Here is a 20,522-nt window from a genome sequence, read left to right as displayed (position 1 = left end):
CGGATGTCGTTAGGGCCATTGTTAGCCTGGCCCAAAAAGATGTTTGGTCACATGCAAAAAGTCGAGACTTAGTTTGTAAAGCATAGTCCACTCGTAGCCTTATACCTGGGGAACAAATACATTTTTATGTATTTTCACCTTTGATCCACTCAAAAACTGTGTTTCATATCACTAAAATGTATTATTTCTGAAAAATCCAGCCAAAGTTGAGATTTCTGAAAATCCCCCTTTTTTTTAACCTGCATGTGTAACATGACGAAACAAACTTTTAGGGTACTGGGCATCACAGTCAACAAATGATGCGGCACTGAGATTCCATGAGGGGCCATTATTATAGAAAATATCTACTTGCTAAAGACTCTTCAGTGAAAGCTAAAGTGCATCAGCATTCACCATAATAAATGATGCCTGAATAACACAGTTAGTGAAGAAGGGGGTAAGGAGCCTGTATGCTTCCTATCATAGCTCCTTTACCATAGGAACCTCACAATGTCCCTTACCAGAGCTAAGGAGGTATAAGGAATCCCACAATCCTTTGTGTGACATTTCTGTGAGACAGCCCACCTCACAGAATTAACTTTGTAGTTCTTTTTTGAAAGGCTGTAGGCCTGGATTTGACTACAATCATCATCTTTTGTCACGTAAAGACAAATCAGTTAGAGGCTGTCTGAAATCGGCACAGCAGTCTGAAGCGCCTTTCCTCCCCACAGCATGAGTTCTTGCTGTTGACCTCATGGGAGGTCAAGGAGTAGGAGCTATAATTAGAACATTTAGGAGGCAACCTTAGGCCGTGCAGTGGAGGAAAAATTAATGGCACCAGAAGTGCTGATTTTATGTTGGTGTTGTGATTGACTGTTTACAATATGTGTCTAATCAATATTAAACTGAAAAAATCCACTGGGGAAAAATCAACAGCATCTCCGGTCATTTATTTCCAAGTGACCCTGGCAACCCCACAGCATTTGCTGTCTTCACCTCGGGACTTCAAAGTAAAAGCTTACATGGAACAGAAACTTCACAACTGGTTCAGATGCTTTTTACAAGCCCAATAATGCGTTGAGGTGCAAAAGAGGAAGAGCACTTGGAGGTCAGCTGTTTTACACCAATCTACCTCTGTGTCCGACTCCTCCCAGAGACAACAATGTGCAACGTTTTAGCTTTGATCTACACTGCCCCCTATGCTTTTGGCATGTTTAAAACAACGCTCAGTGGTGTATATGTGTGGCTTCATGTGAATGAAAACTTTTCTGAAAACAATCCTGTGTGTACAATATTATTTATAAAAAACAATGTGGGGGAGTTATTTCATTTTTATAAAGAATTTTCATGGTATTTGTGCGTTCACAAACACACGAGAATCCATCTTTTACCGCTCCAACTTCAACTGTTTGTGTCCAAGCCAAAAACGGTTCGGGACAATCACGTGGCAGTATTGTGGTTTAAAGGCGAGACATATCGGTGCGATGAAAGAAAGCTGACGAGCCACAGCTCCATCAACATGAACATGGAAGCGCAGGATGCATGCATAGCTGCTGCTTTCATATCTGTTCCACAATTTCATTTTGAAAGAACAGCTTGAAGTGCCTTGCCTAGCTTTCCTTCTTAATCTAGTGGTTTCTCAAGACAGGTGCTGCTTATGTTTTGAATCGATCCCGTCATTGGCTAAAACCAATCTTTGGTAGGCACTAAGTGTCATTTCACCCAATCAGCTCGGGGAGTTCTGCTCCTTTCCCCAAACGGATCCCATAGGAGCAGACCCAGATTGATAATGTGCAGAATGTACACATTATCAATCTGGGTGGTCTGGTTAGGCTGTGTGTGTACAAAGTGTATGGCTCAACACAGGAGAGCCACCTCCTCAGGACAAGACTCTGCTGTCCACCTACACCTTAAGGTACAAGGGACATTCTTTTGAGGACCAAAATGTTCCAATTTTGGACAAAGAAGACAGATGGTTTGAAAGGGGTGAGAAGGAAGCCATCTACGTTAAGAGAGAAAAAAACAACTTTAAACAGAGGAGGAGGCCTTAGGTTTCAACTCTCAAAAACCTATAATACAGCTATAGGGTTAATTCCGGCCAATCATCACTTCAACTCTCACCCTCATTCGGGTGATCAAAACATTGTTCCTGCAAGTCAGACCACTAACAACCCTAACGACTCCTCGTTACAGAGGAGTGGACCAGTTTCGGTTCAATCTGCTGTCTTAATGACTTTAACGACTGCCCATTACTAAGGGGATGGACCTGTTTCGGTTGTATTTGCATGTTATCTAAGCCATTACAAGGCCTTTGTTGGGCAGTAGTATAAAGCTTGATGCTCCACGTTACTCCAGACTTTTTGAGTCTTCCTGGATGGGAAGCGAAACATCTTCAAACTATGGAAAACAAGTCCAGTTGCTTTGTTTTTTACTCTTTTTGGAAAGTGTAAATGACTGGACATCAGCCTTAATGCTATGTTAACAAGCAGCTCAGCATACACAAAGAACTAATTTCACACCTACTTGAATGTGACCAAATGTCTCATTTGGTCACATTTAAGTTTTGAGCAAATGAATGAGCCTTACCCAAGCACTAAAGCACTAACGATGCCCTTTTGTTAGGGGGAATCTAATCTGCGTGTGAATTTAGATATGCAACACATCCAAACCACCTAAAAGCTTCGAACTTCTCACTTCGTGAAAGCCCTTCAGATGAACAGCGAAACGTTTTCTACCACAAGAACTGAGGTCTATGAATGTTTTTGGGTTTTTTTAAACCTTTTTTTCCTCTTGGATTTTCTATGTCCTGGATAACTGAGAACCTTCACCAGCAGAGTGGATCTTTGCAGTGACTATGGGCCACTTGGCTGCTTTTCTTTTCAGTGAATCTTTGCAGATTAAGCCTTTTCTTGGTAGGTGTGCAGTTTCGCCACAGTTTTTCTATTTTTGCATGGTTGGTTGTTCAAAGCTCTGTGAGACGTTTAAATCTTGGGATTTCTGTGACAACCTAATTCTGCCTTGAACATCATAACTTTATCTCTGATTTATCTGCTTTGGTTCATATCATTCTTGTTGCAGGATGTTCACTAATGTACTGTATTTCTTAGATTAACTTATACACAGACTATATTCACTAATAAAACGAGTTTTGAGGGCAATTGGTTGCACTGGCTTTTCTTTAGGAGTATAAAAGTGAAAGGGGCAGAATAAAAATGTTTATTTGTATTAATACTACATTGCTGGTTCAAGCATTTTTCAAGAAATAAGGTTAGAGCAGGCACGATACTCTCTAAGCAGATCAACCTAATTGTAAGCCCTCATCTGGTCATTCAGTATATATTTTTTTCTTCTTTCAAAACTTTTCAAGATCCGACTCTTCTATTAATGGTTCAAAAACACCTCATCCATTTTAATGGGCTCCTGCAAAAGTATTTAGAAACAATAAAATTTTTCACAGTATGATCCTTAAGGAAACAGAACACACGTCTTGCAAAATGTGCACCTCCTAGACTTTTCCATGTGTTGCCATGTTACAACCACATTCATTCTTCCGTCGAAACAAACTATTATTGGGATTGTATATGTTAGACCATTAGACTAAATCACATTACTGTGACTTTGAAGAAGAAGGATGTGTGGTGTTTAAATTATTTTACAAATTAAATCTTGAAAAGTGTGGCATGCATTTGTATTTACCCCCTTATCCCCCCCAAGAATCCCATCTGCAAAAGCTGCAGAAATCTAGGGTGGGATCATCTGTCAGCAGGACATCCACTGTGTACTCCACAAATTTGGCCGTTTTGGAAGAGGACCAAGATGGCTCAATTGTTAAAAAAGACTGAAAGAACTCCCCTCTGCAGTTTGCCACATGCCTTATATGGGGGAGCCAACATGTTGTGTTGGCTGTTTGAACAATTTAACTTTTAGGCCTAAATGCAAAACTGTACATGTGGTGTAACCATAAAACCATGAAGAGAAAAGGCGCACTGTCAATTATGGCTGTAGCAGCACATGAGGATGGTCTTCCTCAGTAAGGACAAGGAAGCTGGCCAGAGATGATGGGAAGATGGATGGAGCTAAACAGGCTTCAAAAGACTCAAGTTCAGAACCGACGTTCATCTTCAAGGAGAACATTAACACCAAACATACAACCAGAGCTGAGAGGGAACAATTTAGATCAAAGCAGACTATTTGTAAAATAGTCAAAATCTGGTATGATTTCCGTTCCTCTTCAAAATTATGCATTAATTTGTTTTGGTATATCTTCCAAAATCAGATTAAAAAAAGTGGAGATTTGTGGCTCTGACATGAGAAAATGTAAAAATGTTCACAGCAAATGCAATTTAATTGTACACAACACTCTCAAATAAAATCACAGTATAGGTTTTACAAGTTGCACACATCATTGTGTATGTTTATTTTTGTCTTCCCTTAAAGCAAAATGCCATCTTGAAATGGTCCCCGGACTGCATCTTGTGTTGTTATACACCATGTATCTATGTGTCAGATATTATACATTTGTTAGGGGCGGTGTGGCTCAACAGTAGTTTGCAGAGGAAACATCAGGTCCAGTTCTGGCTGACACAAAAAACCCAGCACATACAAGTCATTTCTGTATTATTTCTCGAAAGTACCTGACTTTCTGTACCAGTCTTTGTGATATAAATGCTCCAGAGACAGACTTGTTCACATTATTGTACCATAACATTGCTGCTTTCTTCAGCCCAAAATGTCTCTGCACATTACAAACAAGTAGTGGAACACAAGTTAATCTGAAATATGTCTATAGATGTGTAACGCAACAATTAAACAAAAATATGTAAACAAAATAATCTGGTCTACTCATGGTTTAGTTAAATGTTGGTGATCGGTAATAGTGATTAGTAACCTGACAACTTTACTATATTTTTACAAATAAAGGTGTCACCCATTCTGAGTCAGAAAACATTAGCTGAATTTCTAAGTACTTAGCAGGCATCAATTAAAGTAATTTTGATTGTTTAATTACCTAAAGCAAATAACCAAACAGCCCCTTGAATGTTGAACCTTAACTGCAGTAAAAGCCCCAGATTCAGATTACAGAACACACCCATCTGATAAGACAACGAATGGGATGGATCAGTAAAACCAGAAACTATTCACAAAATGGAAAAGAAAGCATAGCATCATTGCCTGACATATCACAGATTGATTATTCTATTTGAAAGTTGGCGAAATGAAAATAACCAAGCAATAACATCCCAAACCAGTTTTATTTTGATCCAGCATAGAAATCACATACAGTCCGATCTAATACATTGCATTAAACCTACCAAGACTACAGAGGTAATTAGGTAGAAGACATTATTTTAAAGATGTCAAATATATTTGGTCAAATTTTGGTTTTCATAACAACATTTAAAAAGTATTTAAATATTTGCATTAAATAAATGCAACCAGTAAAGTTCATTGCGTAATAATGTTAATGTTCATTTGAAGATACCTGATATGATAAGCACCAGTATAACCAAACTCGCTCTCAATAAGTCACTACAGGTTTGTCACATGCTTGCGCTGATGTGTCTTCAGGTGATCCAGGCGTTTGAAGCTGAGGCCACAGACTGCACAGCAGTATGGTCTTTCCCCTGTGTGCGTGCGCTGGTGCACTTTCAGGATATCTGCCCTTGTGAAGCTTTTATCACACATGCTGCACCTGTGAGGTTTTTCATGCGTGTGAATCCTTTGGTGCAGCTTCAGGTTCCAGAGGCGGCTGAACTTGTTCCCACAAACGGCGCAGCAATACGGTTTGTTACCTGTTTGGCTGCATTTGTGCGTTTTTAAGTTGGCAAAGGACGGGAATCCTTTGCCGCAGTGGCTGCAGAGATGGAGGCCCTGCCCTAAGTGGATTCTCTGGTGGACTTTCAGATTACAGGCTTGAGTGAAGGTCTTTCCACACTGGTTGCAGATGTACGAGGACCCTTGTCCTGTACCTTTATGGGACGGTTTGTGGGACTTAAAAGAAACAGAATTAGGTAAGGAGGTAAAACAGTGGTTATGGGTGCTGCTCCTTGCTTCATTATCTGCATTTTGATGATGCAACCTTTGTTCCAAGTTTAGTGTGTCGTTGTATGCGGCTGAGAGTTCATATGCTCCAGTGGGGAACTGAACTCCCTGGCCTCGACAACTCATTCTGCTGCCCAAGTCACCAGATACCTGGTCAGTGTATCTGACATTCGGCTCCTGCAGATATCCTTCTTCGTCTATGAGCAAGCAGCTGAACTCCCCGCTCACATCTCTGTTAGTCCTTACAGGGGAACGCTCTCCAGTCCCTCTATTCTGTGGAGACCCCGCTGTGTAACACTGGTGCTCAGCTCCTTCGGAGGGTTTCCTATTCTCATTATACTGATCCACATACCTAAGGTCATCCAGCAGGTGGGTTGGGGAACCTTGCAGCCTATCAAAGTTACCCATCTCTCCGTATCCAGGTTTGCCAAAGCTACCCAACTCGTTCAAGCCGTACCTGCCCTGGAAATTAGATTCGGAGAGAACCTCCGACTGTCCATCTTGGCTCAACTCTGGTCTCTGGTTGAAGCTAGGTTTCCAGTTTAAATGGCAGGCTGGGTTATTCTGCTCACTGAAATGTTTACTTGGTCCTGGTAGACTTGATGTGTCTGTTTCTGAGACAATAAGATAAATAAACTGTCAGGCTGGTGACAGTAGTATAGCTGGCAAGTGAAAAATGTAGAGTTATCTTTCAAAGTGCAAACAGCTTTCAATGCGACACATCTGAGATTTTCCTAATTCATAGGTTGTAACACAGATTTTTCTTTGTACTTTTAGGGTTCAGAAATAATAAATACATTTTTTTAATCATCAGCTGGCTCAAAAACTCACCTTCTTTGCTGATGCTCCAGCCGTGTGATTCAGTGTTTCTTGGTAGTACACCCTGAGAAGTTTCTTCTTTAAGTTGTCTGTTACGTGCGTCCTCTTGTTCACCTAGAGACTGGAAGATGAGCAAGAGTAGAAAAGGTCACATTCACAGTATTTTTTAAAAACAGTGTCTAACAGTGTCTTATATCTGTACTGAAGTTTCTGCAGAATCAGGGTCAGAAATTCTCAGCTGTTTTAAAATGTGTCAACACACACGTTGTTCACTGGTATAATACAATGTGTATATTTTAAGTTTTATTTTATTGACGTAATTATGAAACAATATCCATCCATCCGTCTTCTGCTTATACAAGATGGGGTTGCGGGTGCAACAGGTCCAGGAGAGAAACCCAGACATCGCTTTCCCCAGCAACATCCTCCAGCTCATTCTGGGGGAACCCAAACCATTCCCAGGCCAGACAGGATATATAACCTCTCCAGTAAGTTCTGGGTCTTCCCTGGGTCTCCTACCGGTGGAACATTCCCAAACCCCCAGTCGTTTGAGGCAGATGACCGTTCACACTGAGCCTGGTTCTGGTTCTGCTGGAGGTTCTCCTCCCTGTTAAAGGGGAGTTTTCCTCTCCACTGTCGCTTCATGCATGCTCAGTATGAGAGATTGCTTTAAAGCCATCGACAATGCAGACGACTCTCCCTGTGGCTCAACGCTCTTTCAGGAGGAGTGAATGCTGCAAGTTAGGATACAATCTTACTTAGATAGGAAACTTTTTGAACAATCTGGGGGATCTGATTGAATTTGACTTTGTAAAGTGCCTTGAAATGACATGTGTTGTGAACTGGCGCTATGTAAATAATATTTAATTGACCTGAATAGAAAAAAAACTCCAAAGGGAGTTGCCCAGGGGGCATCCTTTTGATACGGAGAAGCAGCAGCTCTACTTTGAGCTCCTCAGCCTGTCTCTAAGGCTGAGACCGGCCACCCTCCAAAGGAAGCTCTTCCTTCGAGCATAATCCATACCTCATGACCATAGGTGAGGGTCGGAACGTAGACGGACCGATAAATCGAGAGCTTTGCTTTTTTAGCTCAGCTCTTTCTTCACCACAACAGACTGAAGCAGCGCCTGCATTACTGCAGATGCAGCCCCAATCTGTCTCTTCCCAGCTGTCGAGGTCGAGTGTGCACTCTTGCATGCACATTCATATATTCGTTCATGTGCAAAGTGCAAAAAGAAAACCTCACTAATTTAGAATTTCTTAAATAACAAACAAGTTGTTTTTTTTTACCCAGGGCAAGCTGAACATAGAACAGGTGAGTTAAACAAGTTCCTTTTGTCCAGGGGTCAGATTATAGGATGTTGCTGCTACTTTGACAATAATCGAATAATAGTTGTTAGTTAGAATGTGGAAACAACCTGAAATCAATTAAGCTGAGATCGCCATATCTTGTCACTGACAGCCCAAAACATTTTTCTACTCACTCTCTGGAAGTGTTTCTCCCACTCTGAATCAGATTTAAACCAGGGGAGTTAATCATATCTGATAAAACAAACATTTTTTTTTCATTGTTTACAATGGCATGGCCACCATCTTGTTTTACAAGCATGTTTCACAGCTTGTATTTAGTTGGACTTTGAATTCAGGTCAACTTCCAGACAAAATGCTTGAAATAAAAGTTTTTAAATCATTTCTTGAATTTCTTATTGTGAAATGAAAAGGAAGGGGGGGGGGGGGGATCGATTAATCAGATTTGGTAAAACAAAATCTGAGATTTTATTTTAAGGCCATATCGCCCAGCCCTAAAAACACATCCTACTAAAGTAAAATATTTGGTACTGTATTAGAAAAATGACAAAAGTAAGCCTTCTATTAATTGTTGAACTGACATGGAACAGAAAATGTGCGGAGTAAACAGGAAACTTAAGTGAAAGTGTTTAACTAGCCTGTATCCTTTCAGAAAAGGAAAATTATTCAGTAAATTAATTGATTGGCAAAGAGCTTGACCCCTCTAATGGTAAAACCAAAGTTACACCCTTGCTCACCACAGATAAGTCACAGTGTGGATGGAGGTGTGGCTGCCTTGTCAGAGAGTCTGAGCACTATGGATCAGAGACTGATCACCTACTTAATTTCAACAATCCTGCATTAAGGCCGATTAAGATGACCAGTTCTCATCCAGTAAATGTTGTACGTATAGTAACAAAATAGATGCCTCTCTCAGAGAGGGCAAAAGAACTGCCGGCAGAGGGCACGGAAAATATTTGACGTATTATACCTCCCACAATGAATGGGAATAAAAGGGTAGGAACTGGATGATAAACAATGGCTCAAAAAAGTGCCTTATTTGGCCTAACATGTTGGTTGATCTCTATTGAAGTTGAGAAAAGGCAAAAGGAGCAAAAAGACGGGGGCCAGGGGCCGAGGAAAGTGTTGTCCTCGGCCCCTGGCAAAGCTTTCAGCTGCCCTGGTTAGATGTGTCGATATATTTAAATCATTCATGTACTTTTGTCTTTATGGTCTCCATTGATCAGTGTCTAATGTTTTTCTTATTATTTTTTAATTCTTTATTCATACATGTTTTCTCAGTGAGATCCAAGATCTCATTTACAAGAGACTTGTTTTGATAAAATAGTGTCTTGTGTTTTACCTAGACTCTTAAAAAACTAATTTTCCTATTGTGCTTCTATAAAAACTACCTGAATCTGAGGCACCATCTCAAACCTCAGCTTATAGAAAATATCAAAGAAAATATATTTTTGACAAATACTGCCTCAAAACTGTCCATGCTTAAAAGGAGGGAATATTATTTATTCAAGGGAGCATATACTTTTCAGTTCTTTCTTTTCACATTGAAATCATTCAGTTGTGGCCTATATAAAGTGGAACGGCAATGCTTTGGTCTGAATTCCACTTAACTTACCCCCAAGTTGCCCCTGTTTTATCCCTGTTCTGAACTGTGTCAGAGAGCAATTCGTTATGGTGCTGCTTCTTTAAATCTAAAGGAAACACTTCACACTCCGCCCCCACCAGATCACAGAGGGTTCCACACCAGCCCGTTCAGCCATTTTGTAGTAAGCAGGGGGACTGTGTAATAAATATTTTTATCTCGAGGGCCACGTCGTACAGTCCTCGTGGACTGACAAGCTTCAGCCTTATCGGTCCTCTTAACGTTATTTTTAAGGTCGTACTCAATTTTTCAGGGAGACTCCAACCCAAGAATGATTGGTTTGCTGATTTCTCCTCCTTCAGAAACACACATGCCGAGGGGACTGATGGGAGGGGCTAAAGTTCTGCGCTTGTGTTCGCCTCACTTACTTTTCACACTGTTGCCAACTTTTCAGCCTCCTTTAGATTGAAAAATATGACCCATAAAGAACATAAAGCTCTAAGACAGACCACATTCACATTTTCTGCACTCCTAGTGTCTCCAAGTATACAACAAACAAAAGTTAAAGGCTAAAAAAAAAAGAGCATTTTGCATGATATGTCCCCTTTAAAGTGTAGTTTTGGACACTGTGATTATGCAGATTAATGTGTAATTTATCAGCTCAAAAATACTGGAAAACCTGGCAGAGATGACACAACAGTGATATTTGAAAAAAAAAATAATCCACCTGTTCACCGCCGTTTGCCTCTTGCGTATCTTCTTCAGTGTTATTAATTAGTCTCTCGCCAGCAGTGTTGTGGTAACTCTCTGCCTCTTCTTGTGACACACTCTCCTGTTTCAGGCTTTTTTCTGTGGTAGAAAATAGTACAAATACATCACACTGATGGCACAAAGACTCAAATAATATAATATCATTCAAGAATCACCTAATGATCTTAAAACACTTAAATGAATTATTCAGTTATTAGCTTCTTGACAGATTTAGCATTTGGGCTTGCATCTCTACGTGTTCTCTTGTGAACACACAATGCTACTACATAGCAGCCTCCGAGTTATCCCCACTCTGCATCATCTATAGATCAACTAACAGAAAAACATAGCAGAGTAGTTAATAGCTTCACAGTCAGATATTTGACTCTGGAGCTCATTTTTATTGGCAGATAAAAAACAAGTAAAGACGGCACTAGTTTTCAGTTAAACAGAGAAAATACTACAATTATTTTTTAAGTATTTAAACGAATGGTTGTCAGAGATTTGGGGGTAATGGATGAGGTTGAACAATTAATGCAGTGTCTGATGGTATTAACTACTGACGTCTTTGTACTGTTAATATAGAGGTTTAAAAAACTTTTTTATTTCAAGGGTAAATAGCATTTATTAGCATGTTGTAACATCCAAAACATCTAAAATGGTAAAAGCCCCATGGTGTTTCTTTATGCATAGCATTGAATTGTTATTCTTAAGTTCCAATTCAGTCTCCTAGGAGCTGTTACTTGGCTTCAGCAAAGTTAAATTGATAATATTTGCTTCATTAGTTATAGGAAGCTTGCCGAAGCTCACATTTAGCTTCATCAATTTTATAAGTGGTGCTAGAACAGGTCTATAAACTGTTGAAATCTGGCTATATGCTGCATATGCAACAGAAAACTCTGGTTCATCTATGTTCAAGTAAATTCAATAGGGAAAATGCATCAAAAGTTATTTATTGGACTGTGGCTTTTAGTTGATGTAAAGTTAACAGTAACTACAATAGAAGGAAGAATAAGAAAAACTTCATTAAAATACTGAAGTGAAGATGATGTAAATGACGAAATAAAGATTTTCTCACCACCAAGTAATCAGATGTTTCCTACACTACTTTTCAGACTCTCGCTGATGTTCACTAGATATAGGGAATGACGACAAGAACGAGATTGCAAAACAAACACGGCTGAAAGGAGCTTTATCCATAGGGTGAGGAGCCCCCTTATCCGGCGGAGTTTGGAGTGGAGCTGCTGTTCCTCCCCATCACATCAGGATGCCTTCTGGCGTCTGTCTCCCTTTAGAGGTTTTAGACAGGGCCCACTGGGAGGAGGCCACGGGGCAGATGCAGCACACACAGGAAGGAGTTCCTCCTAACCTGGGAATGCCTTTGGATCCCCCAGAGCGACATGGAGAGCATTGCTCTAAAGAGAAATGATTGGAGTTTCCCTCATGGACCTGCAGCCCCAGAACCCGATCTCAGAACAAGTAGTACAAAATAAATGGATGATATTATTAAAATTGTTGTATCCCATGTTTATATTAACAGCTATATAATAATTGTTGCTTTTTTTAAATAAAAGTGATGATGATGATGTCATGTTTTCTTTAATTCTTATTATTCACACCGAGAAACCATTGGATATTTACTAAAGAGGGGGGGGGGGGAAACTCATCCACCTCATGGCTGTTCTACAATAACAAAGGTCAAATTGGCAAGAAAAATCCCCATTAATAATGAGATAATTGCTAAAGAGGCAGGACATTCTTTAAAGATTGTTTGCCAAACGTCTTATGGCAGCATCTACAATACGTTCTGAAACGTCAAAAATGTTGTGATTTTCGGTCACAACTTTTTTTACTCATTTTATTGTAGAAGGGAGGGACAGAAATAACCCAAAAAGTACAACTTTTAACACATTTTACCTGTCTTGATCTTTAACATTTTATTTAGTATTACTATATTGTGAATGTTGTCATCAACTTTTCTGAACATATTGTTTGTTTTGAGACATTCAACTCTTAGAAATGTTACTAATATCTAACTATATACAGATTCAATGCACCTTATTTAGAGTGATTCATAACAAAAAGGGGTGGAAAAACATTACAATAGCAACTGTTGGGAAAATGATAATGATGGGTTAAGACCAGTGCATGCCAAATTAAGCAAGAAATTTTGTGTTTTCACACTAGGTACAATACAAAAGTTCTCATTGGTCGCCCCTACAGAATAATTTGTAAATATAAATGTTTTTGGCACCAGACAAATAACCAATTGAGCCCATTACATCAATGGAAAACAATTCAAGTCTAGACACTGGTGAAGATTCTCAGTCATCCAGGTCATGGTCATTACAAAAAAAGTAAAAAACAAAAACAACTGGACTTGTTTTCTCAAGTTGAAGACGTTTCGCTTCCTCTCCAGGAAGCTTTCTCAATTCAAAAAGTCTGGAGTAATGTGGAGCATCAATCTTTATACTACTGCCCAACAAAGGCCTTGTAATGGCTTAGATAACATGCAAATTCAACCGAAACAGGTCCACCCCTTAGTAATGGGCGGTCGTTAAAGCCATTAAGCCAGCAGATTGAACCGAAACTGGTCCACTCCTCTGTAACGAGGAGTCGTTAGGGTTGTTATTGGCCTGGTTTACAGGAACGATGTTTTGATCACCCATATGAGGGTGAAGATTGAAGTGATGATTGGCCGAAATTAATTCTATAGCTGAGTTATAAGTTTTTGAGAGTTGGAAGGCCTTAAACAGAGGAGGCCTCCTCCTCTGTTTAAGGTTGTTTTTTCTCTTTTAACGTAGATGGCTTCCTTCACACTCCTTTCAAACCGTCTGTCTTCTTTGTCCAAAATGTGAACATTTTGGTCCTCAAAAGAGTGTCCTTTGTCCTTAAGGTGTAGGTGGACAGCAGAGTCTTGTCCTGAGGAGGTAGCTCTCCTGTGTTGAGCCATGTGTTTGTGGAGAGGCTGTTTGGTTTCTCCAATATAAAGATCAGAACATTCCTCACTGCACTGAACTGCATACACCACTCTGCTCATCTTAGGTTCGGGGGTTTGTCCTTGGGATGCACCAGCCTCTGTCTGAGGGTCCTGTTTGGTTTGAAATGTACTGGGATTTTGTGTTTGGAGAAAATTCTCAAGTTTTTCAAAGACTCCAGCAACATATGGGATGACGATGTTTTTGCGTTTATTCTTCTCACCATTATGTTCTGCAGCGGGTCTTTTGGATTTTCTTGCTGATTTGACAAAAGCCCAGTTAGGGTACCCACAGGTTTGGAGGGCATCTTTGATGTGTTGCTGTTCCTTGTGCTTCCCTTCTGTTTTAGTAGGGACATGTTCGGCCTGGTGTTGTAAGGTTCTGATGACCGAAAGTTTATGCTTCAGTGGGTGGTGTGAGTCAAAAAGAAGATATTGGTCTGTGTGTGTGGGTTTCCTATATACGTCAATGTTGAGGTTTCCATCTCCTTCCAAGTTCACCAAACAGTCGAGAAAAGGTAGCTTGTTGTCGTTGGCATCCTCTCTGGTAAACTTGATGTTGTTGTCCACAGAGTTGATGTGTCTTGTGAACGCTTCCACTTCTTTTAACTGGATTTTGACAAAAGTGTTGTTCACATATTTAAACCAGTGGCTTGGTTGTGTCCCTCTGCAGGTTCCCAAAGCTCTCTTCTCCATTTCTTCCATGTAAAGATTGGCTACAATTGGTGACACTGGAGATCCCATGGCACAACCATGCTTCTGTCTGTAAAAATGATCACTGAACTTGAAATAAATTGTTGAAAGACAAAAGTTGCAGTAGGGTACAGATCTGGTCCGGAGTGAAATTATTCCTGTTATTTAGGTCACTGTCTTGCTGAAGACGTTTCCTGACTGTTTCTACTGCCTCTGATGTAGGCATGCAAGTGAAAAGTGAAGTGACAACGAAAGACACCAGAGTTTCTCCTGGCGCCGTCTTTAAATGTTTGACTTTGTTTGCAAAGTCATTGGAGTTTTCTATGTAATGTGGTGTGTTCCCCACCAGGGGGGCTAAAATACTAGCCAGCTGTTTAGCAATCAATGATGTCAGAAATATTTCAGATTCTTTACAGAATAAGCAGAGCAGGATCTAGTATTCCTTTTTTTTTTTTTTTTTGTGGCTCAACTGGATGTAGGAGTGGCAGCCGATGATGAAGCAGACCAGAATCGTTCAAAGCAAGACTAAATAGTTCTTTCTTAACAACATGGGGATGCAGATCACATGGAAACTACGAATAAGGCATTTGATGGAAAATCACAAGGAGCCAAAGGAAAGATATACATGAATTATAAAAAGCCATAATTTGCTATACAGAGTGTACAGTAAGAACAGAATAGTGGGTTATCAATAAAAGAAGATATTCTGTGATCATGATTAGACTCCAAGAAGCTTGGCCGTCATAGCAAAGCATCTGGATGTTGGGAGAAGCTCATCCTTCCTGAGTGTAAAAAACATAATCACTCAGGGGGGAACTTTTTGGAGAGATTTTGGAGCAATTGTTGTCTTATGTGAACGTTTCTAATTTTTTAGAGTGATATAAAAAATGGTAGTGGAGATGATTGGGTTTATTTGCTATGATGCATCTAACTGATCGACCAGACAGAAGGAAACACTTGCTGATATTTATACACACCTGACACTGTGGATTTGCTCTCCCCGTCCATCCTGGCTCTCCCGCAGTCAACACACATCTCCTTCCCGTTGTCTTGCCTCTCTTTCCGGCGGCTCTCCGCCGACATCAGCCTCTTCTCCAGGGACTCCACCTGCTCCCTGCACCGCAGCACTTCCTCGACAAAGCTGTCCTCCACCAGCCGGGTGATCTCATAGATGGCAGCCTTGAACACCGTTTCCATCACTCCAGAAAGCTGGGACTGGAACGACTGAATAGTCTCCGCCATTGTGGCGATTGTGTGATAAAAATCCTCTCTGCGGGATTTTTAGAGGCGACCGAGAAGAAAACAATCCGACTGATGACTAAGAGCAAATAAGGGTTGTAGCTATTTTGAATTATGCCATTAAGCTACACAAAGAAGCCGTGTAGCTGAATTTAACTTTCCGCAGCTTCATAACACTAAAGTACAACTGAACGATTGAGCAGGGTGATTTTGATGTCAGTGTTAGCTACCTAGCATTTCCCACTTACTTCAATGTACGCAAACCGACACTTTTTGGAAACAAACTATTGCCCTAACCATTCTTTATACCGTGTAAGTTCAAACAATATTTTCGAGAAAAAGATTATCTTACAACTTAACAAGCAACTTGTCCCTTAAAAGAAGCTGTTGTTGTTCCCTACGCAACAGCAAGACTTCCTGCTTTAAAAATACGGATGCCGATATGAGACTAATTTCGCCGTCTCGCCATCTTGACGCTTCTTCTTCTTGTTTTATGGCGGTTGGCAAGCAACTTAATGATGTGCATTACCGCCATCTACTGGAGTGGAGTGTGGATCGGGATGCTACATATATTCTCCCACCGAAAAATAAAATAAAAAATAAAATAAAATAAATAAATAACATCAATAAATAAATAAATAACATAAATAAACTTATATCCTTTCTATCAATTTCATTTTCTTAAGGTAGTTTATCAAATGACAAAAATACTCAGAAGTAGAAATTTTATCCAAAATATCTTGTATATTTAACTGTAATGTATTTGCTTGTAACCATCATAGTAATTCCCTTCTCTCCAGAGAATATTTATAACAGAACAACAAAACATGCTCCACTGTCTCCTCTTGATAACAAAAATCATAACCTCCTGTTGGATGTTTTCCCATTTTAAATAAGTTTCCATTTAACCCTGTATGTACAAAATGTAATCTAGATATAATTGTTTCCTCATTTCTATTCCTTCCTGTTCTCCTCATTGCACCAACTTTTCTTTGAATGCTATAAAGCCACCTTCCAGTTCTATCCTCTTTACACAGCTTCTGTCATCTTTTCTTAACCTTTTGTTTAATAATAGATTGAATTTATTCCTTACTGAATGGTACCAACATATCAATATTACTATTTTTTGTAGCTTTTTTTTTTTTTTTTTTTTTTTTTGCATATTTGTCTGCTAACTCATTTCCTTTTACTCCTATATGAGATGGTATCCATGTAAAAATAACTAATAAACCCATTGCCTGAATTATATAAATTAATAACTGAGTCTCTAATAAAAGGTCTGGTCTACTAGTAGAATGATTATTTTTTTAATGAATATAATGATGAACTTGAATCAGAACAAACTATACTTCTTAGAGGACGAACTTCCTCAATCCATCCTAAGGCCAAAATGATTCCCATCATCTCTCCTGTTTAAACTGACACTCCATCAGTAAATCTTTTACATTTTTTAATACTGAATTCTAGGACAATGAATGACACCCCATTATTGCCATTGAGTTTGTTGAAGCATCTCTAAAAACGCGGATATATCCATAATAGTTATTGTCTAGATATGATTGAACTGAATTAGAATCTAAAAAGTTTCCTTTTTCCATTTTCTCAAACAAAGTTAAATCAACAACACTATTTGGAAATAAAGATGGATGAACTGGTGAAAGAGGAACTGTTTGACTGATATTTATATAAGCTAAATCAAATTCTTTTACAATGTTTTCTATATCCCAACCAAAAGAATTTAAATTGTCTTTTCCCTTTTCCCAACTAGGTTTTAAAATGTCTTGACATGGATGATTTTCCTTATGTCCCTTTAAATTACACTAATAAGAAGTCTTTAACTGTAATCTTCTTAGATGAAGTGGTAACTCTCCCATTTCTACTAATAAAGCTGACGTTGGAGTTGTTCTGAAGGCTCCTGTACATAACCTCAAGGCTTGATACTGAATATTATCTAATTTTAACACTTCTTCTTCTTTGTGATTTTTACTGCCAGGTGACATCTAACGTTAAGATGTATTATCGCCCTCTACTATGCTGGAGTGTTGACCAGAGTATCTCCCTTTAATCTAAATTCTTATATATAATCCTGTTTCCTTCAAAAATTTAATAACTGCTTTATGTATTTTATGTTTAAATAATATCTTAAGTTTTAATGTCTCTATATCATATTTCCTCATTTCTTGTTTTAGCTTCTCTCTACTTACTGTATATTTTTCACAATGAATACATGTTCTACTGTTTCCATATCCATACCACACTCACAACTACCTGTTGGATGTTTACCTATCAGATGTAAAGCTTTATTTAATCCAGTATGTCCGAGCCGCAATCTTGTCATTACTACTTGTTCTTTTCGATTTTCTCCTATTTCCATATTCCCTGCTTTCTTTTGTATATGAACTAAATGACGACCTTTAGTTCCTTCCTCCCACAATTGTTGCCATTCAGAATTAATTTTGCTCTTAATAATTGATTTTATTTCAGATTTACAATGTGTTATTTCCATAATTCTACTTAAAGACACCTTAGCTAAATGATCTGCCATATCATTCCCTTTTATATCTTTATGAGCAGGTATCCACATAAACCTACTCTTTGTTTCAGTTTTTGTCATTCTAAATATAACTTAATAAATTTCATAAACCAACTCCATACGAATTTCAGATGAGACATTTAAAATAGACATTAGTGGTGATAATGAATCTGAACATATAAGATTTTTTTCAATTTTATTTTTGCTCTACCCACTGTAAGGCCATGCGTATCGCTAACATTTCCACTGTATACACAGCTAAATGGTCAGATGTTCTTTGTTTCATAAATACACCGAGTTCAGGGATTGCATCAGCAAATCCTGTTTTATTTAAAACTAAATCTTTTGAACCATCTGTATATTTAAGTGTAAAGGATTTATACATATTCTCAAATCTGTCATTTACTAAATTTACTCAGTTATTATCTTTATTAATCTGCATTTCTTTATAAACCTCTAGCAACATTCGCAAAAAGAAACAACCCATCTTAACACAAGCTGGCGAAGGAAATTAATGTGCGCATTACCGCCTCCTACTGGTTGGGTGTGAATGAGACCGTCTTCTGTGTTGTATTCCATTCATAAGAAATATTTATTCTCTGCGTTTTGATGTGTTGTGACACTGCTTTTCGTTTGTTTTTTTGCTTTTTGCTTTTCACAAGCACCATAAAAAGCATTCCTGTTTGGAACAAACTTGATACAATTAATAAAAAATTAAAAATCAACTATGCCAGTAGCACCCAAGTAAATAGTTTACATTGCTTACATATATTCCCTAAAAAGAAGCTCCTGTTCCCTATTTGAATCAAGAATATGGAAGTAAAACTTAATATTTCCTAAATATTTGCAAATAAAGCCATCAATCAATGAGAAAGTCTATATCATAACTTCTAAGGTTTGTTTACTTTAATCTCTTTCAAATATAATGAACATTTCTTTGACAGATAAATGCAGTATAATATAGTGTAAATTCTCACCAGACAATTGAAATTTCCATTTTATTTATTAAAAACATATTTCACATTCTCTTCTCTTCTTGCATTTTATTCTTTTGGAAATATTACTATTGTAGATATGCTTTTCTCCACAATGATTAATGATGTGTTCAAATAGATAAGGGTGGATTAGGGTGCTCTCTTTTTGCAGATGTGGGGCTATTTGGTTGAGAGATTGAGATTTCATTTTGATATGAAGAAACTGCAAAAGTCTATTAAAAAGATTGAAGAATGGTCATTAAAAATTGGTATTTGAACTCTTAGTTGATGAATCAAAAACACTTTACTCGATGCAAGAAAAAAAATAGTAGGATAAAGGTTAAATTATATAAACAACAACTGGAAGAAGGTAAACACTGTAAATTCCTTGTGTGGTTTGATGCATCGGCTTTTTATGCTGAAATAAAACAGGGTAAGTGTTAGAGCTGTGAATTTCATGATATGTTTAGTTGGATGTGAATGGGATACACATACAACTGCTTTGAGGACTATATTCACATGATTATTACCGTGACTGATAGATTGCGGTTGTGTGATGTGTGGGTCAGCACCAAGCACATCCCTTAAAAAATTCAAGTTTTTTCAAGCACAAGCTTTAATGTTAGTCACAGGAGCATTTAAAAAATATATATCTGACAACACTGCAGGTAGAAACAGGAGAAATGTCTTTAACAAATCAGGGGGGACAGTTGCTATTGAAAGACTGGGTTAGTCTACACGCTCATGGTCAAGAGGATCCACAACTAGAAACATTGCAACCTTGCTGGGAATGTGAAAGGATACAGCCAAGAAGTTTTGAATAGTTGGTACAACAAAAATCAACAGAGCTTAAAGTATTCATTGATTCTGAGATCAAATGAACTGTAGTCCAATCGTTACCAGCAGTCCCTCCCTGGGACCTTCCAGACACCACTGAAGATTTTAGTTTGTTGAAAAAGGGAGAAAAAAAAAGGCTAATCTTAATGATCAACTGAAACATGCATATATCAGTAATTACCACAGTTATATCCACTTATAAATAGATGCATCCCCAAATTTAGGTGATAGGCTGGGTATTGCATTTCATATTTCAGAATGCATTATCAAAGTGAGTGAAAAAAAAATTATGAGCTGTCAGTGGCCCATACACTGGGGAAATGTTAGCAAAAATGCTAGCATTGCGGTTTATAGAAAAAATAAGACTGCTGAGGGCCCTTATATGTTTGAACTCATTAACCAGTAGTATACAAAATAGTTTCTCAGATGGTAAACCAGACATTTCATGGTGGCAAAAGCATATGGAGTATGAAAGGAAGGGAATGTGAAACAATGAATCCAAGAATTAGATTTGGTCATACTGGATTAAATGATACACTATTTGTTTCAGAAAAACACATTTCAGGTAGATCTAACCATTGTGGAAAAAAATAATTAGTCAAATCTCTTCTTTATTCCCTATACTGTTGGCAGTGAACTATGCTGTCTATCTCAGCAAGTTGAACGTTAAGTTTGACTCAGTGGACATATTAAAAATAATACAAGAAATTATTGTTTCCATTGTTTATTGTATTATCTACTAAGGGCAAGTCCAATTTGAATAGACTTGTTTTCTCTCTCTCTCTTTAA

General features: G+C 38.4%; 1 protein-coding gene across 1 annotated transcript; it reads right to left on the bottom strand.

Moving 5' to 3' along the window:
• Nucleotides 1-5,212: 5,212 nt before the first annotated feature.
• si:ch73-109d9.2 (C2H2-type zinc finger protein) lies at nucleotides 5,213-15,879 on the bottom strand. The gene is made up of 4 exons (XM_012870204.3): nucleotides 15,128-15,879; nucleotides 10,458-10,579; nucleotides 6,853-6,961; nucleotides 5,213-6,635 (listed from the first exon to the last, which is right to left on the bottom strand). The coding sequence occupies exons 1-4, from the start codon at nucleotides 15,390-15,392 to the stop codon at nucleotides 5,509-5,511; spliced, it is 1,623 nt and encodes a 540-aa protein (XP_012725658.2). The 5' UTR covers nucleotides 15,393-15,879; the 3' UTR covers nucleotides 5,213-5,508.
• Nucleotides 15,880-20,522: the final 4,643 nt, after the last annotated feature.

This window comes from Fundulus heteroclitus, chromosome 5 (genome assembly GCF_011125445.2).
Source record: "Fundulus heteroclitus isolate FHET01 chromosome 5, MU-UCD_Fhet_4.1, whole genome shotgun sequence".
In the NCBI taxonomy this organism is placed as follows: domain Eukaryota; kingdom Metazoa; phylum Chordata; class Actinopteri; order Cyprinodontiformes; family Fundulidae; genus Fundulus; species Fundulus heteroclitus.
The sequence above is the reverse complement of the archived record's forward strand: the minus strand, read 5'-3'. Positions and strand labels throughout refer to the sequence as shown.